General features: G+C 54.8%; 1 protein-coding gene across 1 annotated transcript; it reads left to right on the forward strand.

Annotated features, from left to right (window-relative positions):
• Window positions 1–1,355: 1,355 nt before the first annotated feature.
• On the forward strand, window positions 1,356–7,015 carry LOC144489951 (fermitin family homolog 3-like). The gene is made up of 3 exons (XM_078207778.1): window positions 1,356–1,516; window positions 3,679–3,815; window positions 6,266–7,015. Exons 1-3 carry the CDS (start codon window positions 1,356–1,358, stop codon window positions 6,448–6,450), a joined length of 483 nt encoding a protein of 160 aa, XP_078063904.1. The 3' UTR covers window positions 6,451–7,015.
• Window positions 7,016–10,122: the final 3,107 nt, after the last annotated feature.

A 10,122-nucleotide genomic window follows, 5' to 3' on the forward strand; every position in this document is an offset into this window, starting at 1 on the left:
TACAGCTAATCAAATCTTAAAGATACAGACAACGTGAGTGGAGGGAACATTTAGTAAGAAGTTTAACAACACCAGGTTAAAGTCCAACAGGTTTATTTGGTAGCAAAAGCCACACAAGCTTTCGGAGCTGCAAGCCCCTTCTTCAGGGAACATTAAGCACAGGTTAAAGAGATGTGTATTGTCTCCAGACAGGACAGCCAATGAGATTTTGCAAGTCCAGGCAGGTTGTGGGGGTTACAGATAGTGTGACATGAACCCAAGATCCCGGTTGAGGGCGTCCTCATGTGTGTGGAACGTGCCTCAGGGATCAGTGCTGGGTCCACTGTTATTTGTCATTTTATATTAATGATTTGGATGAGAATATAGGGGGCATGGTTTGCAGATGGCACCAAGATTGGTGGCATAGTGGACAGTGAAGAAGGTTATCTCCAATTGCAGCGGGATCTTGATCAATTGGGCCAGTGGGCTGATGAATGGCAGGTGGAGTTTAATTTAGGCAAATGCGAGGTGATGCATTTTGGTAGATTGAACCAGGGCAGGACTTACTCAGTTAATGGTAGGGCGTTGGGGAGAGTTACAGAACAAAGAGATCGAGGGGTACAGGTTCATAGCTCCTTGAAAGTGGAGTCACAGGTGGACAGAGTGGTGAAGGAGGCATTCAGCATGCTTGGTTTCATCGGTCAGAACATTGAATACAGGAGTTGGGACGTCTTGTTGAAGTTGTACAAGACATTGGTAAGGCCACACTTGGAATACTGTGTACAGTTCTGGTCACCCTATTATAGAAAGGATATTATTAAACTAGAAAGAGTGCAGAAAAGATTTACTAGGATGCTACCGGGACTTGATGGTTTGAGTTATAAGGAGAGGCTGGATAGACTGGGACTTTTTTCTCTGGGGCGTAGGAGGCTGAGGGGTGATCTTATAGAGGTCTATAAAATAATGAGGGGCACAGATCAGCTAGATAGTCAATATCTTTTCCCAAAGGTAGGGGAGTCTAAAACTAGAGGGCATAGGTTTAAGGTGAGAGGGGAGAGATACAAAAGGGTTCAGAGGGGCAATTTTTTCACACACAGGGTGGTGAGTGTCTGGAACGACCTGCCAGAGGTAGTAGTAGAGGCGGGTACAATTTTGTCTTTTAAAAAGCATTTAGACAGTTACGTGGGTACGATGGGTATAGAGGGATATGGGCCAAACGCGGGCGATTGGGATTAGCTTAGGGGTTTAAAAAAAAAAGGGCGGCATGGACAAGTTGGGCCGAAGGGCCTGTTTCCATGCTGTAAAGCTCTATGACTCTGTGACTCTATGACTCTCTCTCTCTCTGTCCCTGTGCCTCTGTCTCTCTCGCGTGTGGGATGATTAATGACCCTCTGGCCTGTTTCCCCTCGCAGTTAACCCCTCGTATTCTGGAGGCTTACCAGAACGTGGCCCAGCTGAGCTTGACGGAGACCAAGATGAAGTTCATCCAGGCTTGGCAGTCGCTTCCAGAATTCGGACTGTCTTACTTTGTTGTCAGGTAATTATTAAACCCCTGGGATTAAGAATCTACTGATGACCCATTGTCGGAAAGACCCATCTGGTTCCCTTTAGGGAAGGAAATCTGCCGTCCTTACCCCGGTCTGGCCTACATGTGACTCCAGAGTCACAGACTGGGACTTTTTTCCTCTGGAGCGTAGGAGGCTGAGGGGTGATCTTATAGAGGTCTATAAAATAATGAGGGGCACAGATCAGCTAGATAGTCAATATCTTTTCCCAAAGGTAGGGGAGTCTAAAACTAGAGGGCATAGGTTTAAGGTGAGAGGGGAGAGATACAAAAGGGTCCAGAGGGGCAATTTTTTCACACAGAGGGTGGTGAGTGTCTGGAACGAGCTGCCAGAGGCAGTAGTAGAGGCGGGTACAATTTTGTCTTTTAAAAAGCGTTTAGACAGTTACATGGGTACGATGGGTATAGAGGGATATGGGCCAAACGCGGGCAATTGGGACTAGCTTAGGGATTTAAAACAAAACGGCGGCATGGACAAGTTGGGCCGAAGGGCCTGTTTCCCTGCTGTAAACCTCTCTGACTCCCGGTGAACTTAGTTTGCCTCTCTCAGATTCTCAGTCTGAGCTGCCAGACGGGAAAGACCGGCCGAAATCCGGTACAATTAGATTTCTGTTTACCCCTTTAGCTCTTTGTCCCTGTGGGAACTTCAGGTCCCTGTGGGCGTTTCATGGAACCTAATGTGCAGAGTGAGGAATATCGGGGGGACGTGCGTCCCCTGAGGGTGGGGAATGTCGGGAATGTGCGTCCCCCCGAGGGTGGGGGAATCTCAGGAATGTGCGTCCCCCAGAAGTGAGAGAATCGCGCGGAATGTGCGGATCCCAGGAGTGGGGGAATGTCAGGAATGTGCGGATCCCGGGAGTGGGGGAATGTCAGGAATGTGCGGATCCCGGGAGTGGGGGAATGTCAGGAATGTGCAGATCCCGGGAGTGGGGGAATGTCAGGAATGTGCGGATCCCGCACAGAGGCTATTTCCAAGGGCTGAAATGGTTGCTACGAGAGGACACAGGTTTAAGGTGCTGGGGGGTAGGTACAGAGGAGATGTCAGGAGTTTTTCACTCAGAGGGTGGTGGGTGAGTGGAATCGGCTGACGTCGGTGGTGGTGGAGGCAAACTCGTTGGGGTCTTTTAAGAGACTTCTGGATGAGTACATGGGACTTAATGGGATTGAGGGCTATAGATAGGCCTAGAGGTGGGGATGTGATCGGCGCAACTTGTGGGCCGAAGGGCCTGTTTGTGCTGTGGCTTTCTATGTTCTATGTTCTATCCCGGGAGTGGGGGAATGTCAGGAATGTGCAGATCCCGGGAGTGGGGGAATGTCAGGAATGTGCGGATCCCGGGAGTGGGGGAATGTCAGGAATGTGCGGATCCCAGGAGTGGGGGAATCTCGGGAATGTGCCGACCCCATGAATGAGGGAATGTTGGGAATGTGCAGACCCCGGGAATGTGCGGACCCCGGGAGTGGGGGAATGTCGGGATTGTGCGGACCCTGGGAGTGGGGGAATCTCGGGAATGTGCATCCCCCGGGAGTGGGGGAATCCTGGGGGAATGTGCCGACCCCTGGGGTGAGGGAATGTCATAGGAATGTGCGGACCCCGGGAGTGGGGGAATGTCAGGAATGTGCGTCCCCCGGGAGTGGGGGAATCTCGGGAATGTGCGTCCCCCAGGAGTGGGGGAATCTCGGGAATGTGCGTCCCCCGGGAGTGGGGGAATCTCGGGAATGTGCGTCCCCCGGGAGTGGGGGAATCTCGGGAATGTGCGTCCTCCGGGACTGGGGGAATCTCGGGGAATGTGCGGATCCCGGGAGTGGGGGAATGTCAGGAATGTGCGGATCCCGGGAGTGGGGGAATGTCAGGAATGTGCGGATCCCGGGAGTGGGGGAATGTCAGGAATGTGCGGATCCCGGGAGTGAGGGAATCTCGGGAATGTGCAGACCACGGGAATGGGGGAATCTCGGGAATGTGCGAACCCCGGAATGGGGGAATGTCGGGGGGATCTGCAGTCCCTGGGAGTGAGGGATAGCCAGGGGATATGCCCCAGGATTGACGGACAGGGGGCGGTTACAGGGTCCCCCACTCCCCCCAGGGGGCCGGAGGGGGGGTTAGATGCTGGTTTATAACGCTTCCTTTCTCCGGACAGGTTTAAGGGCTGCAAGAAGGAGGAGGTTCTGGGGATCGCCCCGAACCGGCTGATTCGCATCGACCTGAACGTGGGTGACATGGTGAAGATGTGGAGGTTCAACACCATGAGGCAGTGGAACGTCAACTGGGACATCCGACAGGAACGTCAACTGGGACATCCGACAGGTAGGGGGAGCCGCAGGGCTGTGCTTGGCGGAGGCGGGGGCGTGGAGTGGGCGTGGAGTGGGTGTGGGGGATGCTGCCTCAGTGGAGGGGTGCCTCGGGTCTGGCCCCGTTCAGCCGAGGGCATGTCCAGGGGACACAACGTAGGAAAGGCAGCAGCCATTTTGCGCACAGCAAGATCCCACACACAGCAATCTGATCATCACCCCGATCATCTGCTTTTAGTGATGTTGGTTTGAGGGAGAAATATTGGCCCCAGGACACCAGGGAGATTCATTCAGCCATTCAGGAGGCCATTCAGCCCCTCTTCCCCCAGGTTGATGTTTCTGCTCTCCCAGTTGCTGAACATGCTGGTCCATCTCATTGGACGGTCAGTGCTCAGAACCAGCAACAACTCAGTGAATGTCTCACAGCCGACCCATCGTATTGGCGAGAGAGGGAGGGGGAGAGGGAGGGGGAGAGAGAGAGGGAGGGGGGGAGGGAGAGAGAGAGAGACGGAGGGGGAGAGAGGGAGAGAGGGGGAGAGGGGGGGAGAGAGAGAGAGAATGGGAGAGACAGGGAAGAGAGAGAGAGAGAGAGACGGGGAGAGAGAGACAGAAGGAGAGAGAGAGAGATGGGAGGGAGAGACAGGAGGGAGACGGGAAGGGGAGAGAGAGAGAGACGGAGGGAGAGTGAGAGAGATAGAGAGGGAGGAAGAGAGAGAGCGAGATATGGGGAGAGAGAGAGTGAGATACGGGGAGAGGGAGAGTGAGATACGGGGAGAGGGAGAGTGAGATACGGGGAGAGGGAGAGTGAGATACGGGGAGAGGGAGAGTGTGAGATACGGGGAGAGGGAGAGTGAGATACGGGGAGAGAGAGAGAGATGGAAGGGGAGAGAGAGAGAGAGAGATGGAAGGGGAGAGAGAGAGAGAGAGATGGAAGGGGAGAGAGAGAGATGGAAGGGGAGAGAGAGAGATGGAAGGGGAGAGAGAGAGATGGAAGGGGAGAGAGAGAGATGGAAGGGGAGAGAGAGAGAGAGAGATGGAAGGGGAGAGAGAGAGAGAGAGAGAGAGATGGAAGGGGAGAGAGAGAGAGAGAGATGGAAGGGGAGAGAAAGAGAGAGAGATGGAAGGGGAGAGAGAGAGAGAGAGATGGAAGGGGAGAGAGAGAGAGTGAGATGGAAGGGGAGAGAGAGAGAGAGAGATGGAAGGGGAGAGAGAGATGGAAGGGGAGAGAGAGAGAGAGAGAGATGGAAGGGGAGAGAGAGAGAGAGAGATGGAAGGGGGGAGAGAGAGATGGAAGGGGAGAGAGAGAGATGGTAGGGGAGAGAGAGAGAGAGATGGAAGGGGGGAGAGAGAGAGAGATGGAAGGGGGGAGAGAGAGAGAGAGATGGAAGGGGGGAGAGAGAGAGAGATGGAAGGGGGGAGAGAGAGATGGAAGGGGAGAGAGAGAGATGGTAGGGAGAGAGAGAGAGAGATGGAAGGGGAGAGAGAGAGAGAGAGATGGAAGGGGAGAGAGAGAGAGATGGAAGGGGAGAGAGAGAGAGATGGAAGGGGGGAGAGAGAGAGAGATGGAAGGGGAGAGAGAGAGAGAGAGATGGAAGGGGAGAGAGAGAGAGAGAGATGGAAGGGGAGAGAGAGAGATGGAAGGGGAGAGAGAGAGATGGAAGGGGAGAGAGAGAGAGAGAGAGAGAGATACGGGGAGAGAGAGAGAGATACGGGGAGAGAGAGAGAGATACGGGGAGAGAGAGAGATACGGGGGGAGAGAGAGAGAGAGAGAGAGATACGGGGGGAGAGAGAGAGAGAGAGATACGGGGAGAGAGAGAGAGAGAGAGATACGGGGAGAGAGAGAGAGAGATGGAAGGGGAGCGAGAGAGAGAGATGGAAGGGGAGAGACGGAGGCGGAGAGAGAGAGGGAGGGAGACAGAGAGAGATGGAAGGGGAGAGACGGAGGCGGAAGGAGAGAGAGGGAGGGAGACAGACGGAGAGAGAGGCTGAGGTGATTTCAGAACAGTCAGTAAACAAAACTGGATATTGACAGTGCGTTCCCTGGTGGAGGCCATTCGGCCCATCCTTTCTGTGCTAGCTCTATCCAATTACTCCCCCCTCCCTCCCGCTCTTTCCCCCCCACAGCCCTGCAAATCTCTCCTTTTCCAGTATTTCCCCCCTTTTGAAAGTTCCTGTTGAATCTGCTTCCACCGCCCTTTCAGGCAGCGCCTTCCAGATCACAACAACTCGCAAAAAAACATTCTCCTCATCTCCCCCTCTGGGTCTTTCCCCGATTCTCTTCGATCTGTGTTTCCCCTCGGTTTCCCCCTGGTTTCCCCTCGGTTTCCCCCGGCTTTCCCCTGGATTTCCCCCGATTACCCCCCCGGTTTACCCCCTCCTGGCGCTGGGGGCTATGATTGGATGGAGATTTGACTGAGCGATTTCTCTCTGTGTGTTGACAGGTGGCAATTGAATTTGATGAAAACATTAACATCGCCTTCAGCTGTGTCACAGCCGACTGCAAGATCGTGCACGAGTATATCGGGGGCTACATCTTCCTGTCCACCCGCGGTAAAGACCAGAGCGACACGCTGAACGAGGAACTGTTTCACAAACTGACTGGTGGCCACGAGGCTCTCTGAGGCACCGGCTAAACACCACGCAGCCGGCTAACCACCACGCAGCCGGCTAACCACCACGCAGCCGGCTAACCACCACGCAGCCGGCTAACCACCACGCAGCCGGCTAACCACCACGCAGCCGGCTAACCACCACGCAGCCGGCTAACCACCACGCAGCCGGCTAGACACCACGCAGCAAGCTTCACCGATTAAAACCCACCCCGGCCCGTCTCCGCCTGGCTAACTCACCCCACCCCCCCCGCTAACTCGGAGCTCTGTACGTGAGAGTGCGCGGGAGGGAGGGAGAGGGGGGGGGCGATTCCCCCTCTCTCGCTGTCACCACGCTGCACCCCACACCCACCTCGCTAACCCCGGGGCGGGGTGGGGGTCTGTGTACCGTCACGCCACGAGCAGCGCCCAGCAACTGGATACTCCTTCCCCCCCACTCCTCTCCCGGCGGACCCCGATTTCCCCCGTGGGCGGGATTTTTACAATCTCGCTCCCGAATGTGTAAGATCCCGCCCGAGGTCGATGCGTCTTTCCCTGTCCCGCTCCCTCTGCCGTTCCGATTCCCGGCGGGGGGGGGGATAAAATTCTGGCCCAAATCTCTTTAAGAGGGCAGTAGCCACACGGACCACCCATCGACCTGCAGCTTTGTCACAGTCCCGTTTACACTGCGGTGTTGTTTCTGTGCCCCAGGGGCCTTTGTTGTGGAGTGTGCGACCGCCCCCCCCCCCCCCCCCCCTGGTGTGTTATGGAGTGTGGGACCCCCCCCCCCCTTGTGTCAGGATGGGGAAAGGGGGTCTCTATCTCGGTTCCCCAGCGAGTGACTCCAGCCGCGAGCCACGGCTAATTCTCCACACATCAACTCCGAGTCTGGAGTCTCTCCCGCCATCTCCCGAAGGTCTGGCCTTTCTCCAGAGGGTTTCCATCCCATTGGGAAAGAGGGTCCGTGTGCGTCTGGTGCAGCCAGGAAACGGTTCCCAGGATTGAGGAGCGAGACCGGAAGAGCCGCAACGTCAAGGAATATTCGAGGATCGTCCGGGAAGAAGATCCATTGAATTCCAAGAATTGTTTCCACTCCCGATCTCTCCATCACTCATCAGACAGAGAGAACCATCACACACACTGAGGGAGGGGTCAGAGGGCGCAGTGAGGGAGGGGTCAGAGGGCGCAGTGAGGGAGGGGTCAGAGGGCACAGTGAGGGAGGGGTTGACGTTCATACCTGTGACTCCAAATAAACTCGCAAATCTCATCATAGAACACAATCCCAATCCCAAACCCCTTCCCGTTCACTCCCACTGTACACAATCCCAATCCCAAACCCCTTCCTGTTCACTCCCACTGTACACAATCCCAATGGACCCAAACCCTTTCCCATTCACTCCCACTGTACACAATCCCAATCCCAAACACCTTCCCGTTCACTCCCACTGTACACAATCCCAATGGACCCAAACCCTTTCCTGTTCACTCCCACTGCACACAATCCCAATCCCAAACACCTTCCCGTTCACTCCCACTGTACACAATCCCAATGGACCCAAACCCCTTCCCATTCATTCCCACTGCACACAATCCCAATCCCAAACCCCTTCCCGTTCACTCCCACTGTACACAATCCCAATCCCAAACCCCTTCTCATTCACTCCCACTGTACACAATCCCAATGGACCCAAACCCCTTCCCGTTCACTCCCACTGTACACAATCCCAAACCGCTTCCCGTTCACTGTACACAATCCCAATGGATCCCAATCCCCTTCCCGTTCACTCCCACTCTACACAATCCCAAACCGCTTCCCGTTCACTGTACACAATCCCAATGGATCCCAATCCCCTTCCCGTTCACTCCCACTCTACACGATCCCAGTTGGGGAGATGGGGTGGATTTGTGTCGGTGTTGGGGTGGAGGGGGGAATGGGATTGGCCAGGGTGGGGGGGGAAACTTGCTCCCATATATGTCTGTGACATAAGCTGGCATTCTGTATTGAGACGTAGTTAGCAATTCCCACGTTGGACTGGGGGGGGCAGCGCAGAGTGCGTGAGGGAATCTGTCCCGAGGTGGGCTCTGTATATAACTGCGCAGAGGGGTCTGATAGAGAATAGTGTGTGATAGAGGAGGGGAGATTCTGAATGAGAGGACAGACAATGACAGGACACACACACATCATATTGGAGCTTTTCATAGATTCACAATGCAATTTTTTTTATTGTTCTAACTAACCTGTTGTGTATATACAATAAAATATTCAGGGAGTTTTGCCTCTGTCTTTTGTCTAATTAAATTGTAAGCCTTTCTCAAAGCCTTAATGCTTTAATTCCCCCCTCCCTATCTCTGTAACCTCCTCCAGCCCCGACACCCCCTCCCTATCTCTGTAACCTCTTCCAGTCCCTACACCCCCTCCCTATCTCTGTAACCTCTTCCAGCCCCGACACCCCTTCCCTATCTCTGTAACCTCCCCCAGTCCCTACATCCCCTCCCTATCTCTGTAACCTCCTCCAGCCCCTACACACCCTCCCTATCTCTGTAACCTCTTCCAGTCCCTACACCCCCTCCCTATCTCTGTAACCTCTTCCAGCCCCGACACCCCTTCCCTATCTCTGTAACCTCCCCCAGTCCCTACATCCCCTCCCTATCTCTGTAACCTCCTCCAGCCCCTACACACCCTCCCTATCTCTGTAACCTCCTCCAGCCCCTACACCCCCTCCCTATCTCTGTAACCTACTCCAGCCCCGACACCCCCTCCTTATCTCTGTAACCTCCTCCAGCCCCTATAACCCTCACTATCTCTGTAATCTCCTCCACTCCCTACACCCCCTATCTCTGTAACCTCCTCCAGCCCCTACACCCCCCTATCTCTGTAACCTCCTCCAGTCCCTACACCACCTCCCTATCCCTGTAACCTTCTCCAGTCCCGACACCCCTCCCTAGCTCTGTAACCTCCTCCAGCCCCTACACCCCCTCCCTATTTCTGTAACCTCCTCCAGCCCCGACACCCCCTCCCTATCTCTGTAACCTCCTCCAGTCCCTACACCACCTCCCTATCCCTGTAACCTTCTCCAGCCCCGACACCCCTCCCTATCTCTGTAACCTCCTCCAGCCCCTACACCCCCTCCCTATCTCTGTAACCTCCTCCAGCCCCTACACCCCTTCCCTATCTCTGTAATCTCCTCCAGCCCCTACACCGCTCACTATGTCTGTAACCTCTCCAGCCCCTACATCCCCTCCCTATCTCTGTAACCACCTCCAGCCCCTACACCTCCTCCCTATCTCTGTAACCTCCTCCAGCCCCTACACCCCGTCCCTATCTCAGAAGACGAAGGAAATTTGGCATGTCAGCTACGATTCTCACCAACCTTTACAGATGCACCATAGAAAGCATTCTTTCTGGTTGTATCACAGCTTGGTATGGGCTCCTGCTCTGCCCAAGACCGCAAGGAACTACAAAAGGTCGTGAATGTAGCCCAATCCATCACACAAACCAGCCTCCCATCCATTGACTCTGTCTACACGTCCCGCTGCCTCGGCAAAGCGGCCAGCATAATTAAGGACCCCCACGCACCCCGGACATTCTCTCTTCCACCTTCTTCCGTTGGGAAAAAGATACAAAAGTCTGAGGTCACGTACCAACCGACTCAAGAACAGCTTCTTCCCTGCTGCTGCCAGACTTTTGAATGGACCTACCTCGCA

This window comes from Mustelus asterias, unplaced genomic scaffold (assembly GCF_964213995.1).
Source record: "Mustelus asterias unplaced genomic scaffold, sMusAst1.hap1.1 HAP1_SCAFFOLD_2711, whole genome shotgun sequence".
In the NCBI taxonomy this organism is placed as follows: Eukaryota; Metazoa; Chordata; class Chondrichthyes; order Carcharhiniformes; family Triakidae; genus Mustelus; species Mustelus asterias.